Genomic DNA, 20,244 nt, shown 5'->3' on the forward strand with positions numbered 1-20,244 from the left:
ATAGGATTTTGGGTGTTTTTTATCAGATCAAGGGGTTTCCTTCTATTTCTAGTTTGCTGAGTGTTTTGTTTTCTAAATCATGAATGGGTATTGAATTTTGTTTAATGACTTTCCCTGTGTCTGTGATCAAAAGATTTTTCCCCTTTATTTTGGTAATCTGGAGGACTGCATTGAATGGTTGATACTTATTTGTTTGTTTATTTATTTTTAATGCTAAACCAACCTTGCATTCCTAGAATAAGCTCCACCTTGTTGTATGCCTAGATTCAGTGTGCTGATATTTTATTAAGGTTCTTGGTGTCTATGTCCATGGCAGATATTGGTCTCTGATTTTCTTTTCTTTTAATGTCTTTGTTGGGTTTTGGTATTGGGTTATGCTGGGCTCATAAGAGGAGTTGGAAAATGTTCCTTCTTTGCTTTTTGAGTTTCTATAAGTTTGGTATTATTTCTCTCCTAAATGCTTGATAAAATTCACCAGTGAAATAATTTGACCCTGGAGTTTTCTTTGTGGTGACATTCTTGATAATAAATTTAATTTCTTTGATTAGTTAGAGGGCTACTCAGATTTCCTTTGTTGTTTTTGTCAGTATTTAAAAAGTCATGTTTTTCAAGGGATTTGTTCATTTCTTTTGAGTTGAATTTATTGGTATAAAGTTGTTGATCTCATTCCTTTTCCTTTTGGTGTCTGTAGGATCTGTAGTGATAGCCCCTCTTTCATTCCCAGTAATTGGGTAATTTGTATTTTTTCTCTTTTTCTTATTCACTTCTGCTAAGGAGTTATTCTTTTTAATCTTTATCTCTTAAGAAGAGGCAGTTTTGGGCTTTAATTTTCTCCATTGTTGGATTGTTATCTGTTCATTTTAATTATTAGGGCTTTCTGGATTTCTAATTTAACTCCATTGTAGTCCAAGAGCATACACTGTATGATTCTGGTTCTTTTCAACTCACTGAGACTTATTTTATGACTAGGACTATATAGTCTTGGTGACTATAGTCTTGGTGACTATTCAAGTGTATTTGAAAAGAATGTGTATTCTACAGTTGTTGAGCATCTGTAAATATCAGTTTAGTCACTATCAAGGTGGTTGATAGTATCCTTCAGATCTTACATATTTTTGTCTAATTCTCTTACTGAAAATGAGGTGTGGAATTCTCCACTGTGACTGTGGATTTTTCTATTTCTTCCTTTAATTCCATCAGGTTTCTGCTTCATTGGTTTCTAAGCTGTTATTAGGCATATGCACATTTATAATTTTTATGACCGACATATTGATCCTTTGTATTGTTTTCAGATGTCCTTTATCACTAGAAATGTTTCTTGTCTTGGTGGGGGGGGGTCTTTTGTCCCATGTTAGATCATTGCTCTGGTGTTAATGTTTTCATGTTGTGTCTTTTTTCTTTAATCCTTTTCCTTTCAGCCCATTTGTGTTTGTATTTAAACTGATGATCTAGACAGCGTATAGTTGCACTTGCCTTTTCATCAGATTTGCTTTGTAATTGTATTGGACTTTTTGTTTTCTTTTTAAAAAGATACAGTTCATAAAACAAATTTCATATACCATTAAATCCATCCTTTTAAAGTCCACAGTTCAGTGGGTTTTAGTACATTCACACGTTTGTGCAGCCATTTCCACTGTCCAGTTCCAGAACATTTCCATCACCCACAAAAGAAGCACACTGTACCATTAGCAGCCACTCCCAGTGACCCCCCCCACCCCCACATGCATCCTCTGGCAACCACTATTTACTTTCCGTCTCTGTGGTTTTGCCTCTTCGGGACACTTCATGTAAACTGAAGCACAGTATAGCGTGTGGCCTTTTCTCTCTGGCTTCTCTCACTGAGCATGTTTTCAGGATTCATCTTGTTGAAGTGTGTGTCCATATTCATTTTTATGGCCAAAATACTCTTTCCCTGTATGGCTCTCCCACATTTTGTGTGCTGACTTGTCAGCTGATGGGCACGTTCTGCCCCCTGAGCCCCTCACGCTGGGTAGCTCACAGATCCCACTGACCAAGCCTCTGTGTTGCCAGGTTGGACTCCCGTCTCGTTTTGCCTGCTTTTTTGTTCACTCTTCCGTACCTTCTAATATGTTTGTAAAATATTTTGTCCAGATTTAAGAACCGTTATCTGTGGAAGGGTTAATCTGGCCGGGTTGCTCTGTTGTCGCCCGAAGCCAGAGCCATCCCTCACCTGATCTGCGGTGTTTGTCGTGGTGGCAGTTGGCCGGGTTGCCCTTCCTCCTCCGTTGGGCCGACAGCAGCCCTTGACTGGAGGAAGTCCCCAGGGTGGCACTCTTAGCGCTGCTCAGACTTGGCTTCTCTCGGTCTCCCTGGCCCTCCTCCTGTTGTAGGCCTTCATGAGGAAGTGGACTACTCCGAGAAACTGAAGTTCAGTGATGATGAAGAGGAGGAAGAAGTTGGGAAGGATGGCAGGCCGAAGTGGTAAGGATCCCCCATCCCTGCTCGGAGCGCCGCTCCCTGGGGCTTGACCAGAGCGGGTGAACGCGCATCACTGCTTGGCCGTGCAGCCATGTGCTGGTCACCGTGCCAAGTGCATTTCCTGGTCATGGGCAGCCTCACGCGGGCAGTTGTGGTTTCCCTTCTGCAGATGGGACAGCGTGTGGGACCGGAGCCAGGGTGCGCATCCCGGCACGGTTGGCTGGTGGGCTGGCTGAGTCCTGGTGGTTTTAACCGCGTGCCAGTGTTTCCCGAGTGTTGTTTGTACCTCCTGCTCCGCAGATTACATGTGGGTCTGGTGCCCAGCAGGGTTTCTCTGGCCAGGCACAGCTGGGAAACCACCGGGGTTCAACTTAACTCCTTTACTTCACGGTTGCCCAGAGCCTAGGACATGCATGCTGAAGCGTGTCGGGGATCTTTGGAGAGGTGGGAGAAGCGCTGAGTGGGGTATGCCAGATTTCCTGAACTTACTTGACCATTTCATCCTTTTTCTGTCTTTTTTGGACTCATATTACCTATAATGCCCTTTGGAAAAAAACTCCATTGTAGTTTGGTCCCTCTAGTTTTTGTCATAATGCCGGTAGATTGATTGGCTAGTACTTTTTATTTTTACTTATTTTTAAAGTAAACGCCACCCCTAATGTGGGGCTCGAACTCCTGACCCTGAGATCAAGAGTCGCACGCTCTACTGACTGAGCCAGCCAGGCTCCCCTGGCTAGTACTTTTTTTTTTTTTTTAAGATTTTTAAAATTTATTTGAGGGAGCAAGAGAAAGAGAAGGAGAGAGAACACAAGCAGGAGAAGGGCAGAGGGAGAAGGCGAAGCAGGCTCCTGGCTGAGCAGGGAGCCTGACTTGAGCCTCAGTCCCATGATCCCTGGGATCATGACCTGAGCTGAAGGCAGACGCTTAACCAACTGAGCCACCCAGGTGCCCCTGGCTAGTACTTTTTAAATAGCACTTATGGCTGCTTTAATTTGCTTTTCAATTTAATTTAATTTTATTTTTGAATACCGGCAAATACGAATGCTTTCCTTTGTGTGGGATTGCCTATTTCCTTTGTATATTTATTTATTAGACTTACTATATCACCTTTAAAATGGGATTAGTGTTTTATATCATTTAAATATTAATGCTTTGATGTTTTTCCTTTTGTCAGTTTTATTGTCAATAACTGAATGTTTACATAGTCAAGCGTGCAAGTCTTTTTCTTTGTTATTCCATGTTATTTACTTCAAAGTCCTTCTAGAGGGGGTGGGTAGTGACCTTCAGCTACTTTTTCTCTGGTACACAAACAGTGAACTAATTGAGGCTTCTCTAGTTTGTTTTACTGCTGTTTGATTTTAACTGAAGCTTTGAATGCACTTGGGAAATATCTCTGGGTCAGTTCTTGGAACACTCAGCCCAGAAGGAATTGTGAGCAAGAATTTAAATCAAAGGCAAAGACATACAGTTTTACAGACTTATGGAGCAGTAGGACACTCTGTTCCTCGTCTCTTTCAGTTGACGTGAATGGAATATTCAACTGAATGAAAGGGTTAAGCATGGGTTTGGACCCAGCTTCGCGGCTGGCTTTGACCAAGGGCATCTCAGATTGAGAGTCCCCAAGCCATCCCCTCCCTGAACCTGCTCTTTTCTCCGTGTTCTCCGAGTTAGTTGTGAGTCTCCTCCTCCAAGCTCCCGGGTCTTCCGTAAATCATCTTTGTTTCCCCATCCCTGATGGGTTCCCGACACTTCCCTGGACTCCATCCCTTCCTGCTCATTGTCTCTGGGCCCCTGGGACCACATCCTTTCTTTTCTGGACCATTCAGAGGTTAGCCGGCTCACATCCTTCCTCCACACTGTGCCTTAGTCGTCTTTTCCTGGTGCGTCAGGAGCCTTGTGTGGTCTTGGCGCCTCTCAAAGTGAGAGCCTCATCTTCCCTTTGCCCTCCCTGCACCTGTGTGCATGGACACACACAGACACACACACACGAGCCACTCCTGACCCCCTGCTTTTCTCTGAACTCCTTGATGTGTGCTGGGCGCTTCTTTTGAACAAAAGCAGTGCTTGGTAAATGCACATATTTTTTTTTACCTTGGTGCTTTTGTTTCCCTGCAGCACATAAAGGTGAGCACTGTCCAGATCTCCATTCCCTTCCAGCCTCCGTTTGGAACCCCTCTTCTCCTTCTCCGTGCTGCATCTGCTTGGCTTCCTCCTCTTGCTCTCTGTATTATGCATCATTCAGTGAGTCGTCTTTTGCTATTTTGAGGAGAATTGATTGAGCACCTCCTTTATGCAAAACACAGGGAAGGAGCCATAGTCTAAGGAGAAGGGACCTTCATCTGGGATCCTAGGTTCAAATCTGTTCGCTCTTCCTGGGAAGACAGCTCCCCAAGCTCTCTGAAACTCTGTTACCAACCCTTTAAAATGGGGGAGAAAGGACTTATTTTCCCGTAAACCAAGTAATGGATGTGAAATGTCCCACCTGGAGTTTTGTGTGTAAGAGTGACGTGGTAAATGTTGGTGCTGGATTTTGGTGTTCTGGGCGTGTGCTCTCACCCACGGCGGGCTAGGTCTGTTCCAGGGAAGGACATTGGTGTATGGACAGCTGGCTTGGGGATTCCTGAGGCCCTCTGACGGGTAAGACCAAACCATGCTGGGGCTGATGGGAAAACTCACGCTCACTGCGGTCTGTCCCAGGAGCAGTTGGGACCCCAGACGGCAGCGACAGTTGTCGATGAGCTCCGCGGACAGTGCCGATGTCAAGCGTTCCCAAGAGGAAGGAAAGGACTGGGGCGAAGCAGTGGGTGTGACCCGTGTCGTCCGGAAAGTGCCAGAACCTCAGCCACTTTCCAGGAAACTTCACAGCTGGGCGTCTGGCTCTGACTACCAGGTACTGTGGTCCCTGGAGGGGTTCTGTGCCTGTGACTAGCTTGGGGAAGATGCACACATGCGCACACACCTGTTCTTCTCAAATTCGTTCTCACCAGAGCTCCAAGACCGCAGCACAGCAGTCGTCTGGTCGTCTGGCCTATGCGTTGGTACTTCACTGAGTTCCGTGGTTAGGTTTCCGAAAAGTCCTGGGTGGACATTTCTCTCTTTTGATTTTTCATTTAAAAAATTTCTTTTAAAATTTTGAAACAGTCACAAACTTACCAAAAAGTTGGAAGCACAACACAAAGAATATTTTTCTCTGAACCATTTGTAGAGTAAGTTGCCAGCCTGGTCAGGCCCTGTCACTGCAGAACACTTTGGTATTAATTTTCTGCCTCGTAGGTAACCACAGTCAAAACCAAGAAGTTAGCGTTGATACCTCACTGCCACCTGATCCTCAGCCCCATCCAACTCCTACCTGGAGTTGGTTCCATCAGTGTCCTTTGTACAGAGGAGTCCAATCACAGGCTGCCTGCAGTCTGCAGTAGCCCCTCAGCCTTCCTTCACTCTCGTGACTTTGACACTTGTGGGGATTGCAAGCCATTTATTTTGTGGAATTCACCTCAAGTTGGGTTTGTCTGGTGTTTCCTCATGATTAGGTCCAAGGTTTGCATTTTTGGCTAGACTATCTCAGAAATGACACCGACTCCTCTCCTCTCATCCCACCATGCGACAGAGAGCCCACTCTGCGCGCTCTGGCAGCTTTCACTCTGATCTCTCGACTAAGGTTTTAATGTCCCCTGAATTTCACACTGTGGAGTTTCTCTCTTCCACATTTGTAATAAAAAATATGTGGGGAGATACTTTGAAACTATGACTATCCTGTTTCTCATTAAACTTCTAGTTTACTTACTTACATAGTGGGTTATAATCTCTTCCTCTCGTTGTTTTGAAGCTCCAAGTATTTTTGATTTGGCAGTCAGGAGCCTCTTCAGGCTGGCGTCGGTCCTTATGTGTCCCATCCATTATTGAGCAGTTTCCTTGTTTTCTGGTAGGACAAGCTTTTCTTTTCTTTCTTTTTTTTCTTTCAATTTTTTTTTTTTTTTCCAAGTAAGCTCTACACCCAACATGGGGCGTGAACTCACGACCTGAGGTCAAGAGTCACATGGTCAGTCTACCATCTGAGCCAGCCAGGCGCCCCAGGACGAGCTTTTCCAAGGTCATTTTGTCCTTACCTTGCCTTGGTCTGGAATCAGCCCTTATGATACTTAGAAACCAATATGTGGGTATCGGGAGTGCTCACTCCTCCTGGGCCTGCTCGGTGGACAGGGTGAGGAAAGGTGTGTATGTATATACAGATACACGTAGTTACATGTTTGTGTCTTTATTATTTCCATATCTGTGTGGAGAGCCATGACTTCACAGTGGTATCTCTGGTTCCACACAATCCAACTTGGTTCTTTCCCCCCCTGTATCTGTAGCTCCTCTCTCCAACAGTGAGACATCTGTTCCCATTGTCCCTGGTATTCATACTCACTTGATCCGTCCCCCCGTGTGTGACCAGTCTCCCGTTTCTGCCCCCCATGCTCTCTCCCTTGCACAGATGCCCTGCTTGCTCCCTCAGCTGTCAGTGCCCCGTCCTCCCTGCCCCACGTGGATGCCCTGAATCTCCCTGCTGGGCCGCCTCTCCTTGTGATGTGCCTCCTCACCCAGCTGGGTTGGCTCTAACTCCCACACCAGCCACACCTCTACACGGACCCCCTCCTCGCCCTGCCTGGGCTCTGACCACCTGCTCTTAGCCACCATGACTGCCCGGCGCCAGATGCCTGCCTTGTGCCACACTTCGGGACTTGGGGACTGATTGTCCAGGAGGCGCAGAGTTAGTTCAGGGAAAGGTATTAATTCAAATACGTTTAGCAAAACAACAACCACAGTAACAAAATTGCCATTTTTAATGCACTTTGCCATTTAAGGGGCTCTGGTTCTACATCATATAAAATAAAAATGCTTTTATTTTCAGTCTTTTGTATTGAGTACCTACTGTGTGCCAGGCCCTGTGTTAGGCATAGGGGACACAAAGGGGAAACAAAATTGACAGAGCTGTTCTTGGAAATTACCCTGCAGTTAATCCAAATTCCATTCCTGTATTGGGGTTACTCAGTATTCCAGGAAGGTTTCACTTTGATCTGCTCATAAACAACAATGTGAGTTAACTGAGTCAACAGAGAAAAAAATCTCTATAATTTTATGCATTCAGATTTCTGAAAAGTTCAAACGCTTTCCAGAGCACGGGGTCTATGAAATGGCAGCTAATGTTAAGGCACTCCCAGCCATCTTACTGGAGTTACACACGTGCCCTTTGATTCTGCTCTTTCATTTCTGGGAGCCCCGAGGGGTGAGGTAAATGATGATGTAGGCCCGGGGGGTGCCACCGTGCACGGCGTTCCAGAGCACGGGCAGGCCTGGTCCCAGGCAACGTGGAAGGAAAGTGCACACCTCGGCCCCAGTCTCATCTGAAAGTGCTTTTAAATGCTTCCAAGTTCGAAGTTTCTAATCTTCTCTGTCATTATTGTCTCTGGATCACGAGAAGTTAACTTGCAGGAGAAAAGTCCTTGACTGCAATAAATGGGTCACATGGCTCTTTTGTCAAGGGCTCATGAGCACACCAGAAAAGGCAGAGATCTTGTTTTTGATGTTTGAGGATTGGGGACCCTTGTGTGCATCTGTCACTAGCATCCGGCATGGGAAGCTCTGTGGGTTTTTTTTTTTTTTTTAAGATTTTATTTATTTGTTTGACAGAGAGGGAACACAAGCAGGGGGAGTGGGAGAGGGAGAAGCAGGCTTCCTGCTGAGCAGGGAGCCCGATGCGGGACTCGATCCCAGGACCCTGGGATCATGACCCGAGCCGAAGGCAGACGCTTAACGACTGAGCCACCCAGGCGCCCTGGGAAGCTCTGTTTTTTGATGGTCATTCCTCATGGGAGTTTTGGTGACTGGCGCTCGGTTACACTTGCCCATCATCTGTGCTGTGTTCTGTCTGCAGCTCCGCTCCCTGCAGATCGGGGAGCAACCTTCCCAGGGTTGAGAGGGCGTCCCACTGGTTGCCCGGTAATTGGGAACCAGTGAGAGACTCAGAAGTGGATGAAGTGGCCCAAAGAGATGTCTTTATATGAAGAGTCACTTTGAAACCATATGTCTGATTGTGAATTTTAGTTTCTTGCGCCCCTTTACACCCAGAGGTTTCTGTATTTTCACGGGAGAAAGAGGAGAGCCGTTTTGCGACTCAAATGATGAATGTGTGGGTCTCTGCTCCTGTCCGCTAGCCGTGGAGGCCCTAATCTTGTGTGTGCATTAGCCGTGGTGAGAGCATCCAGGCACTGTTTCCCATGTCGGTCACGGTGCAGAGCACCTTGCACGTCCTTCATTGCACATCTCCTGTCCCTAGGGCCTCCTTTATCCCCAGCTTGCACAGGGGGAGCTAAGGTAGAGAACGTTGGCACTTGCCCAGACCTCACTGCAGATTAGTAAAGGGCCAAGCAGGATTGAAACCCAGGACCACTCGGCACGTGACTGCTGCCTCTTAAAGGTGTTCAGGGGTCTCGGGAAGGAGAACTGATCTCATGGTGGGGTGGACCGTGTCCCAGGCATGGGGCCCATTGTTTCATCCGACTTTATTCTCTGGGCAGAAATCCTCGCTGGGCAGCATGTTCCGGCAGCAGTCTATGGAGGAGAAAGAGGACAAGCCACCCCCACGGCAGAAGTTTGTGCAGTCAGAGATGTCCGAGGCCGTGGAGCGAGCCCGAAAGCGCCGGGAGGAGGAGGAGCGCCGAGCCCGGGAAGAGAGGCTGGCTGCCTGTGCTGCCAAGCTCAAGCAGCTGGACCAGAAGTGCAAGCAGGCTCAGAAGGCGGGAGAGGCCCAGAAGCAGGCAGAGAAGGAAGTGCCCCGATCTCCAGGCACCGAGAAGCTGCCCCCACAGGAGAATGGCCCTGCTCTGCGCAAAGGTAAGTGCTGGGCCCTGGTCCCGTGAAGCGGACACCCTGGGCTGTTGCCAGTACTCAGCGTCTCCCTGGCTTCCTAGTGCAACCTGCGGCCGCAGCAAGGGGACGCGGGGAAGCACCGGCTGTTGAGTTCTGGCCTGGGTTCGCCTCCTGTTGCAGCTACACACTTCGCTCCCTGGAGCTTGTTTCCGCATTGTTAAAACGGGATGGAAGTAGCCTGTACCTGCCCACACGCTGAGGGGCCACGGGAAAGAAAGTACAGAAAGCACTTGGCAGAGAGCATGCATGTTAGTTACCAACTTTGTCCTCATTGTCCTCATCACTGTTCTCGTTCCTGCCACTGCCCACCCGAATATGCGGGTGCTGGAGGGCTTTAATTCAAGCACAGGGTCCTTGTGGTTCATTTAAGAAAATCACAAAAAACGTACCTTTGTGACATTGAGAGAAGCCTGCCTGCTCGTTCGAGTGCATTCTTCCTGGCATTAATTCTGCAAGGAATAGATTGCGTGGCGGAAAGGGGTTCTTGGAGCACTTAGAGTACGACCAGCGTTGTTCTTTGTGATGTACTTTTTTTTTTTTTTTTTTTTTTAAAGATTTTATTAGTTGAGAGAGAGTGCAGAAGCAGGGCAGAGGGGCAGAGGGAGAGGGAGAAGCAGGCTCTAAACTTTAGCAGGGAGCCTGATGAGGGACTCGATCCCAGGACCCCGGGATCATGACCCTAGCCGAAGGCAGATGCCCAACTGACTGAGCCACCCAAGTGCCCCGATATTCTTAAATCAACTAAAAACAACTCTTTTTAGGAGAGAAGGGGCTGATGGTAGGTGCTCAGGTGGGTCTTATTCCTGATCTGCTGGTCCTCAGCCCCTTCTGTCCAGGGAATTCTGAGAAACTGCCGACTGTTCTGTCCATTTCCTTGCCTGGAAGTCTGGGTACAGCGTGTGCCCAGCCTCAGTACTCCCTGAGCTGGAGAGTCCAGGAAGGAGGTGGTTTGGTGTGAGCATGGGTCAGTTGAGACGGGTCCTCGGGGGCAGGTCTGGGTGCTGCGTGTGCACCTGCCCTGCGCTTCTGCGGCATTCCCCTGGGAAGCACCGCCAGGTCCCTGAGGCTTTGCATTGGGGTTTGATTGTCCCCTGCAGTAGAATTAAGAGTGCAGATGTTAATTATATGTCAGTAAAGCTAGGGACCAAAAAAAAAAAGAATGGAAAGCTAGGACAGGGGCAAGAAAGAAGGAAACTGTTCTCTTCCCTTTATCGATGAGGAAGCGGGCGAGGAGAGGCGCGGTGACTCGCACAGCCTTTGGATGTGTTGACTCCTGCTGCTCGGATGATGGATGTGGGCTGTCGCCGAGCTGGTGGCTGTTCTCCGGTTTGCTGGAGTCCTTCTCAGTAAAACCTCTCTTGCCTGGAACCGAATCCCAGCCTCACCGCGGGCTCTGTGACCTCTGGCAGGTCACCTGCCCTCTCGACCCTTAGCTTTCTCGCCTCCAAAGGGATGGCATCACAGGGGGTCTGTGAGCACACACATGCGGGGCACTTAGCGCAGTGCCAGGACTCGGGGCTGTGAGGAGGCCGGCAGTGGGGTGTCCGTGCCAACAAGAAAGAGCATTTGCTATCAGCGTTTGGCCGACCCAGCTTTTGTGAGCTCACTGCAGCCGTTTTTCTGGTTATTTGTCCTCTAGGCTCTCCTGAGTTCTCTGCCCAGGGAGCCCCCAACACGTTTTCGGAAGAAGCCCCCACGGCTCCTCCAGCTGTGGCCCAGAGCGGCAGCAGTGAGGAGGGGGCCAGGGAGGCTGGGTCCCCTGCACAGGAGTTCAGCAAGTACCAGAAGTCACTTCCTCCCAGGTTCCAGCGCCAGCAGCAGCAGGTAAACAGATCGGACTGCTCACTGGATGTTCCCTCCCCCTTCAATGAAAGCATCCGACAGAAATCTGCCCTCCCGTATCCCTGTCACTGGCAGGGATGTCAGGAGCTGCACCTGAAAACTTACAGCCCTAGAAGACCAGCCCTGGCCAGTTTGCGTTTTTCCGAGTGATTTCTCCCGTAAATGAATAAAACTGCTGTTGGTAGCGTATTGGCCGTGTTGTCTGGTGTCGGTAAGGAAGTGTTGGTGCTGTGTGCACTCACCCAGTGCAGTTCCACTGAACACTGGTGTTTTCATTCAGAGCAGTCCGCTGTGGCCTCTCCCGAGACCAGCGTTGTCCACCCTGGGACCCTCCCAGCGAGGGAGGAGGCCCAGGAGGGCTTGGAAAGCTGCCGGAGAGGTGTGCTAGCTTTGGGCTAAGGATGTAGGTTTGTGGGTGTTGAGTTGAACTGATTCCGATCCTGATTGTGCAGCTTGTCTAGTCGGGTGTGGCCTTGGATGGGCCAGGAGGAATGGATTCCTGCCTCAGTGTGGTAGCGAGGCTTTTCGGGCGCCCGCGGACTGGCTCGGCAGTGTTATCAGTGTCCTCATTTTGAGTGGTTCGTAAAGCTCAAAAGGGACCTTGTTTGCCCCGGGGAGGATGACGTGGGTGATGGTTGTCATCACACCAATCTCTGGTGGCCCCACTGGAGCGCTCTTCGGGGAGTGTGTCTTTGAGGAGGGATGTGTGGAGGAACAGGTTCGTCCTGATGAGCAGTGCACCTTGGTGGGAAACAGAGGAAATGTGGACGTCACGTAGCCCAGCTGCCAGATGTGCCTTCAGTTGTTGGTAGTGATGACTGAGCATGGACCAGAACATGTGTGCCTTAGGGAGACAAATCAGGGTCTTCAGCCTTTTCCGGAATCTTTTTTAGTTGCCTTTAAAGCCTTCACCTCAGATCCTCCTTTCCCTGGGCCCCTGCGAGGTATTTCGGAAGCTCACCAGATCCTGAGCTATAAACAGGAAGTGATACTCTTCGTGCTTTGGCGCTGTTGAGTGAGCGAGCACCGTGCAGCGATTCGCGGGCTTGGTGGAGAATTACCGATCAGGACGATCCCTGGGGTAACTCCAGCCAGACACAGCCGTAAGAGTAACGCTTCGGGGGGCGGGGACGGGTAAGTCATTCCTCAGGAATAGAAAGGAGTCTGAGCGCACCAGGGCAGCCGAAGGAGCCTGGCAGACAGACTGTCTGGTCAGGTTCCCCGGGGGCCTGGGGGCCGGACGGAGGAGCAGCTCTGTGCACCCGGCCCAGGCCTTCCTGTTTGCAGAGGGGTAGGGCGAAGCCGGTCAGCTCTTCTCCTTAACCGACTCTGTACCTGACTCCTGCTGGAATGCTGATTCTCGGGGCGCTTATGTGGTGCCCCGGGAGTCACTGATGCTGGGGGGCAGGGCTGGAAGCGAGCCCTTGCGGGTGCAGGACTTGACTTGAATGTTTTGCTGATACTCACCCGTTTGTGCAGTGTGGTAGGAGGGCAGGACTGCTACAGGGGACTCGGCATGTAGTCGCTTACAGCTTTGTGAGGGGAAACCAGCAGTACAGAATCGCGACCTCCTGGGAGTGCTACAGGGAGGAGTCCCAGTGTCGCAGAGCCGAGGACGGCCGTCTGGTCGCGCCCGCGGACTTGCAGTGGGCTGCCCAGAGGACAGGCGTTTTAAGCGGAAACTGAAGGAAGGGCAGGGGTGAGCCAGGATGGAGGGAGCGAGCAGGAGCCTTCTAGACGGAGGGCCCAGTGTGTAACCAGGGCCCCACGAGGCCGGCAGTCGTGTGCTGAAGCTAGCGGCAGGTAGGGCAGCTCACATCGGGCCTGGTGGGATTCGGGCTGCCCCACAGAGAGCCGTGGGGAACCATCAGACACTCCTCAAGCCCGGGCTTGGCGTGACTGGGCGGGGGCGGTATGTGAGCATGTGTGTGTCGTGCGTGCACGTGAGTGTGTGTGTGTGTGCACGGGAGTACACACAGGCGCAGGCTCTGCCCCGGGCACCTGTCTAACCTGGTCTCTCTCCCCGGTCAGGAGCAGCTCTACAAAATGCAGCACTGGCAGCCCGTGTACCCTCCGCCTTCCCACCCACAGCGCACCTTCTACCCCCACCATCCCCAGATGCTGGGCTTCGATCCCAGGTGGATGATGATGCCTTCCTACATGGACCCACGAATCCCGCCCACCCGCGCCCCAGTGGATTTCTACCCCTCCGCCCTCCACCCCTCAGGTAAGCATGCTCCAGTGGGATGGTGTGGGGGTAAGGGTGTTCCTTCGGGAGTTGGACCCACCTGGACTGTGGCCTTTCCTGGAACTCACAGGACCAGCCTGAGCTGGAACTTTTTGTTGTTTGCAAAGTGAGGCTATGGTAATAGTTCCAGTCACATGGTATCGCTGGGAAGAGTCCTTCCGGTCACGCGTTATACATTGTTTTAATTATTTCTGGCGTTCCTGCTGTGTCGTTGTGTCCCTCTTTTTTTTTTTTTTTTTTTAATTGAAGTTTCTTTCTTTCCATTCTTAATGTTCTTTATGCCTTCTTTCTTCCTTTTTGGCCCTTGATTTGTCCTTCCCAAGGTTTGTGTAATGCCGTTGTTAAAAAGCAGCTTTTGGATTTCTTAATTACTTTATTTTATTTGGCTTTTATTTCATTGATTTCTGTTCTTTTCCTCATTAATTCCTTTGAAATTTTTCTGTTCTTAACTAATTGTGTTGAATACTTAGCTCATTAATTTCTGACCTTTTGTTCTCAGTATTCAAGGATGACCTCAACTGTAAATTCCCATGAATAGGAGTTATAAGATACAACATTTTTGTTATACAGTTTCAAATGTTAGTTTGATTTTGATTTATTACCCTTTTTTGGTTGATGATTTTTAATGGTATGTTGTAAATTTTCCAAATATTTAGAGTTTTAAGATTGTCCCTATGGTGTTAATTTCTAATGTGGTTGCTTTGTGGTCAGGCAATATTGTCTGGACCACAGAGAACAAGGGTCAGGAAACCTTCTATAAATGCCAGATAGTCAGTGTTTTAGGTTTTGAGCATCTACTCCATTTTGCTGTTTTAGAACAAAAATGACCAAACCACCCAGCTCCTGATCCAGGTTGCTTGGCATTTGTTGATATTTTCTTTGTAGGATATGACATGATCTTTTTTTTTTTTTTTTAACATTCTGTGTTTGCTTGAAAAGAACATTATCCTCCAGTTGGACACAGCCCATTACCTGGAACTTGCTGACTGTGCTGTGAGCACCTACCCTATCCCACCACAAGCTCTTACCGCCCCTCCCCACCATCACTTACCTAGAGAGGTGTGGGAGAGTCTCCCGCTCTGAATGGAGATCTGTCAGATCCCAAAGCCTGTCAGGTTTTGCTTTCTCTGTCTGGAGCAGACAGGTGTGGAATGATGCATCTTGTTCTCCTCATCATCACGTAGCACCTGCTGTCCTTGATTGTGCTTCCTCCCTCTGATGTCCACTCTGTCTGATATTAATGTCATCATTGCAGTTTTCTTTTGATGAGTGCTCACTTGGTATCTTTTTTCCATCTTTTTACTGTCAGCCTCTCTGAGCCCTTTTTTTGGGGGAGTTTGTATGTACAAGATGTGTATGGTTTTACCCACTCTGAAAATCGGACTTTAATTGCCAAAGTGCCTCGCTTAGGTCTTGGGGATTATTATATTAGGATTTCCTACTCTCTTATTTTATGCTTTCTGTGTATCTCACCTTTCTCTGCTTTTCTTTTTCTTCCTTTTTTGGAGCAAGTTTTCCTATTCTTTTGGTGGTTGTACTCTGCGTTCTATTTCTATGGTTGTTAGTGGTTACATTACATTCTAATACGCACCTCTGACTTGAAACAGCCAGTCAGCGTCCTTACCTCTAACCTGAGCTCTGATGGTGCCATCAGTCTGTCTTCCTATTGATCCCTAGAATTTTAGTTCCTTGTTTTTATGCCCACCAGGTTAGTCATTATTGTTTTTGTTGTTTCATGCAATCTGTGCTTGTTCAGATTTGCCTGTCCATATACTGGTTTCTTGGCTGCTTTCTCTTTCTTGCGTTTTCCTTCCATCTGGGTGCAACATGCTTCTTCCTGACGTTCGTTCTGTCGAGTTCTTCAGGAAATTTTTTGGCAGTAGGTTTTCTTTGCCTGAAAAAGTCTTTGTGACACCCTTTCTCTAGCTGGGTGTAGAATTCTAGGTTGGCAGTTCTCTCTTTCAGGACCAAGAAGATAGTATTTCATTTTCTTCTGGCTCCCGTTGCTGCTGAGAGTGATTCATGTCTGCATAGCCTGCTCTGTTTTCTCTCTGGCTGCTGTTTTTGCTTTTTTTTTTAGTTTTATATTTACTTTCTTTTTTTTTTTTTTAATATTTTATTTATTTATTTGTCAGCGCAAGCAGGGGGAGCGGGAGAGGGAGAAGCAGGCCCCCACCAAGCAGGGAGCCCGCCATGGGGCCAGATCCCAGGACCCCGGGATCATGACCTGAACCGAAGGCAGATGCTCAACCGACTGAGCCACCCAGGCGCCCTGCAGTTTTCTACTTTTATTTGATACTCAGCGATTAGTTCTCATCCACATTAACCGTCTGTAGATTTTTGAAAGTGGTGACAGGTCCATAGATAACCAACACCTAGAGCTTGTTTGGTGAATCTTTATCCTCGTTATGTTTTCTGGACAACCGCACATGGGTATGGTATGGAACACTCCTTGCTCCTTTGGCCCAGACACCAGCGTTGTTGAGCCTGGTGTCAGTGAGTGTGCACATCTGCAGTTCCCATCTCTTTCATGGCAAATTTCTGGATCTCCTTGCGTGCCCGAGGGGCACACGTCTTGAAACCCACTTTACGGATGCGCGTGTGACCGTTGGTGGTGGATTCTGTGGCCACTGCCTCGGTGGTGGCAGAGCCGCCCTTCTTTGTGGGAGCCTTCCTGCCGGGCCCCAGAGCTCCTCTTTCTCTATTACTGGAATTTTTTTCTCAAATTTGTATTATTTTTTAAAGATTTACTTGTTTAGGGGCGCCTGGGTGGCTCAGTCATTAAGCGTCTGCCTTCGGCTCAGGTCATGATCCCAGGGTCCTGGGATCGAGCCCCGCATCGGGCTCTCTGCTCGGCGGGAAGCCTGCTTCTCCCTCTCCCACTCCCCCTGCTTGTGTTCCCTCTCGCTGTGTCTCTGTGAAATAAATAAATAAAATCTTAAAAATAAATAAATAACATAAAAATAAAAATGGAAACTGAAACAATTTCTATCTTCTTAAGGGGCGCCTGGGTGGCTCAGTCGTTGGGCGTCTGCCTTCGGCTCAGGTCATGATCCCAGGGTCCTGGGATCGAGCCCTGCATTGGGCTCCCTGCTCAGCAGGAAGCTTGCTTCTCCCTCTCCCACTCCACCTGCTTGTGTTCTCTCTCTCGCTGTGTCTCTGTCAAATAGATAAATAAAATCTTAAAAAAAAAAATTTACTTGTTTATTTCACAGAGAGAGCGTGTGTGAGTGGGGGAAGGGCAGAGGGGGTGAGAGAGTCCTCAAGCAGACTCCCTGCTGAGCACGGAGCCCAACACGAGGCTTGATCCCAGTACCCTGAGGTCATGACCTGAAATCAAATCAAATCTGTTTTTTGTGTGTGCATCAATACATTTTTTCAAAGTTCTTAATTACTTTCTTATGCTTTTACTAATTTAAAACATAATTTCTAGTGTTTATTTTTTATTTTTTTTTTTTTTTAAAGATTTTATTTATTTATCTGACAGAGGGATAGAGAGAGAGAACAAGTACGCAGAGAGGCAGGCAGAGGGGGAGGGAGAAGCAGGCTTCCCGCCGAGCAGGGAGCCCGATGCGGGGCTCGATCCCAGGACCCTGGGATCATGACCCGAGCCGAAGGCAGCCGCCCAACCGACTGAGCCACCCAGGTGCCCCTCTAGTGTTTATTTTTTATCTGAAGTTCTCAGGAGGCACATAACCCTGTGGCCTGTGTGGGCTCATGGCAGGCTGTTTCCCACACATGCTGGTAATTTTGGATTGTGAGTTCATCTTCAGCAGAGTTTTATTTATTGTAGGAATCCAGTACGGCTCGAGTGGAGAGTCTGTCCCTCCAGGGTGGTTTTCTCCTGCCCGCCTAGAACCACCTGTTACTCTTTTTTTTTTTTTTTTTAAATGTTTTGTTTATTTATTCATGAAAGTCAGAGAGAGAGAGAATGGCAGAGGCAAAGGGAGAAGCAGGCTCCCCGCCTAGCAGGGAGCCCGATGCGGGACTCGATCCCAGAACCCTGGGATCATGACCTGAGCCGAAGGCAGACGCTTAACCATCTGAGCCACCCACGTGCCCCGAACCACCTGTTACTCTTACTTGGGACATTTCTATACCACTCCGGGGGTGTAAATCTGAACCCTCCTCCCCCAAACTGCATGAGAGCTGGCACGGCTGTACGTTCCTAGGAGAGAACTGTTTTTCCTCACTGGCCCAGGCCAAGACACAAATTTCCTTTTTTCCCTGTACTAAGGAGCATATTTTTTTTTTTTTAGATTTTATTTATTTATTTATTTGCGAGAGAGAATGAGAGAGAGAGAGAGCACATGAGAGGAGGGAGGGTCAGAGGGAGAAGCAGACTCTCTGCCGAGCAGGGAGCCCGATGCGGGACTCGATCCCGGGACTCCAGGATCATGACCTGAGCCGAAGGCAGTCGCTTAACCAACTGAGCCACCCAGGCGCCCTGGGAGTATATATTTTTAAATCTGCCTTTTAGTTGAGGGCCTCGCCCTCTGAGGGCCTCTGTCTTGAGCAGCATCCCAGTTGCAGCTCTCTGCCTTGTGCAGAAAAGCCCCATCATCCCTGCTGCTGGGTGTTGAAGACCCAGCCCATAGTTGCTGGGACTGACAGCGGTGTCCCTGCTCCTCATGGCACTGGCCTGGAGCTGTGGTTTCAGCCCAGTGGGGGTTTCCCGTCTTCTTGGAAACCTCTGCAGGGGAATGTTTGACACATTCTGCACAGCATTTTTGAGGCAGAGAGTGTTTGGGGTAGCAGCGTTTTTCAGGTAATGAGAGCTGCCATATTGCCCAAAACAAGCCGATGTACAGTGTCGAGCGCTTTGACGTGCTTCGTAATCAGTACTTAATGAGCGGCGTGTAATTTTAGAGTTCCAGAGAGGGTCTCCACCTCCTGACTCACACTGACTTTATATTGGAGTCCTGTATCAGTGGCATTTGAACAGGGCACCCCACAGCTACAAGAAAGCTTTAAACCCGCTGGCAATGTCGAACCATTTTCTGGCCAGATTATCTTAGTAAAACATGGTCATAACACAGTGCAGGGCTGCTAATTAGCTTTGTGAAGAGAGTATTTGAAAAATCAGATCTTTTTCTCTCCACAGGCTTAGGCCCAACGAGACCTTTAATTTCTGCGCTGCCTCCCTGCCCCCCCTCCCCCACTTGATTGAAATGGACAGAGAGGCCATGGGGGTTGACTTTACCCAGCCAGCTTCTATCTGGTGGGACAAGGTGTCCTCTGTCTCTCTGTTTTGAAGATTTATTTATTTGAGGTGGGGGAGAGGGGCAGAGGGAGAGAGAGAATCTTCAAGCAGCCTCCCCGCTGAGCTCAGAGCCCACCGCAAGGCTCAATCCCACAAACCTGAGATCATGACCTGAGCTGAAACCAAGAGCTTAACCGACTGAGCCACCCAGGCACCCCTGTCCTCTGTCTCTTAATCACCTCAGGCCAGTTAACAGTTTGTTGTCATCTGTGTGTCCTCCTGCCCCCCATTCACTGTACAAAAATGTGGAGTGTTGTGGTCAGTTTTAGGGCTAGAAGTAGAAGGAACTGGGGTGCTTGGCTGGCACATTTGGTGGAGCATCTGACTCTTAATCCTGGGGTTGTGGGTTTGAGCCCCACGTGAGGTGTAGAAATGACTTAAAAATAAAAATAAAATCTTTAAAAAAAAAAAAAAAAGAACCGAAACCAAAATCCCTTTCCAAGTCTTCTTGCTCGGGTTTTGAAGCAGGCAGGCCCACTCTTTGTGTAAAGCTCTCTGGCATGCAGCTCCTCTTCCTTGTGTGTGTGTGCAGGAGACCTCGGGCGTCTCTGCTCGCACACAGACCTTCGTGGCTGACGGATTGGCCCCTCTGGCCTTCTGCTAACAGGAGGAGCTCTCCAGTTAGCTATTTCCAGTTTCCATTTGCCAAGTTGGTGCACTCTTCAACACGGGGCTCTGAACCTGGGAGCTCAGGTTGGACTTCATGGGCCCCAGGACTGGTCTTTTGGACACCTCACGTTGCACGCATGTGTGCTTTCAGAGGTTCTGTGGTCAGAGAGCATGGAGAGCCTGGTGATGGTGGGCAGGTGGGCTGCTGTGTCCACATGATAGGGTCACTGTTGTCTCCTTTGGGCCTCTGGTTGCCCCTGAGATTGCAGCTTGGCTCTCTGAATGAGCGGATACAGATTGGTTCTTTGCCTTTGCCTTCTTCAGGATTGATGAAGCCAGTGTTGCCCCAAGATTCCCTCAGTGGGACTGGCTGTCGCTCTGAGGACCAGAACTGTGTGCCCCCACTGCAAGAAAGGAAAGTGGCCGCCCTCGATCCAGCGCCCGTGTGGAGCCCCGAGGGTTATATGGCATTGCAGAGCAAGGGCTACTCACTTCCCCAGCCAAAATCGAACGACACTTTGGCCATGGACATGCATGTCAGGTGAGATGGAACTTGGCCCTACTGGCCTGTGATTGAAGGCAGAATCTCCCATGTCCTGCTTGCAAGGGGCTCGGGGATGAAGCACTGTCCCCAGAGGCATTGCTTGGAGAAAGGGTGCTTTCAGGGATTGGCAGTGCCCTCCGGGGATGGAGAATGTGATGAGGTTTGCTTGAAGGCTTTTGTATGAGAGGCAATTCCCTGCCTGCCAGACTGGCGGCAGCCAGGGAGAGGTCCTAGGTCAGGGCGAGGGGTGGGGCCCGGCGGGGTCGAGTGCCCGGGTCGTGGCTCCTTCCTGTGAAAGTGAAGCAAGCGGGCCCTGCTGGCCCAGTGCCCCAGACTCTCCGCGGACTCCCAGGCTCCAGCTTGTCGTTTGAACTAGAGGATCCCCAGCTG

General features: G+C 49.2%; 1 protein-coding gene across 10 annotated transcripts in view; it reads left to right on the forward strand.

Moving 5' to 3' along the window:
- Positions 1-20,244, forward strand: part of PRRC2B (proline rich coiled-coil 2B) — a 61,186-nt gene that overhangs the window by 16,771 nt on the left and 24,171 nt on the right. For 9 of the 10 annotated variants that reach the window (XM_021691751.2, XM_021691752.2, XM_021691756.2 and 6 more), the window contains exons 9-14: positions 2,352-2,442; positions 5,137-5,329; positions 8,997-9,312; positions 10,988-11,172; positions 13,222-13,417; positions 19,635-19,851. In XM_021691751.2, the coding sequence (XP_021547426.1) occupies positions 2,352-2,442; positions 5,137-5,329; positions 8,997-9,312; positions 10,988-11,172; positions 13,222-13,417; positions 19,635-19,851 (1,198 nt within the window). The remainder of the gene's footprint in view (positions 1-2,351; positions 2,443-5,136; positions 5,330-8,996; positions 9,313-10,987; positions 11,173-13,221; positions 13,418-19,634; positions 19,852-20,244) is intronic. The other variant, XM_021691754.2, reaches the window with a different exon arrangement.

This window comes from Neomonachus schauinslandi, chromosome 13, assembly GCF_002201575.2.
Source record: "Neomonachus schauinslandi chromosome 13, ASM220157v2, whole genome shotgun sequence".
Taxonomy (NCBI): domain Eukaryota; kingdom Metazoa; phylum Chordata; class Mammalia; order Carnivora; family Phocidae; genus Neomonachus; species Neomonachus schauinslandi.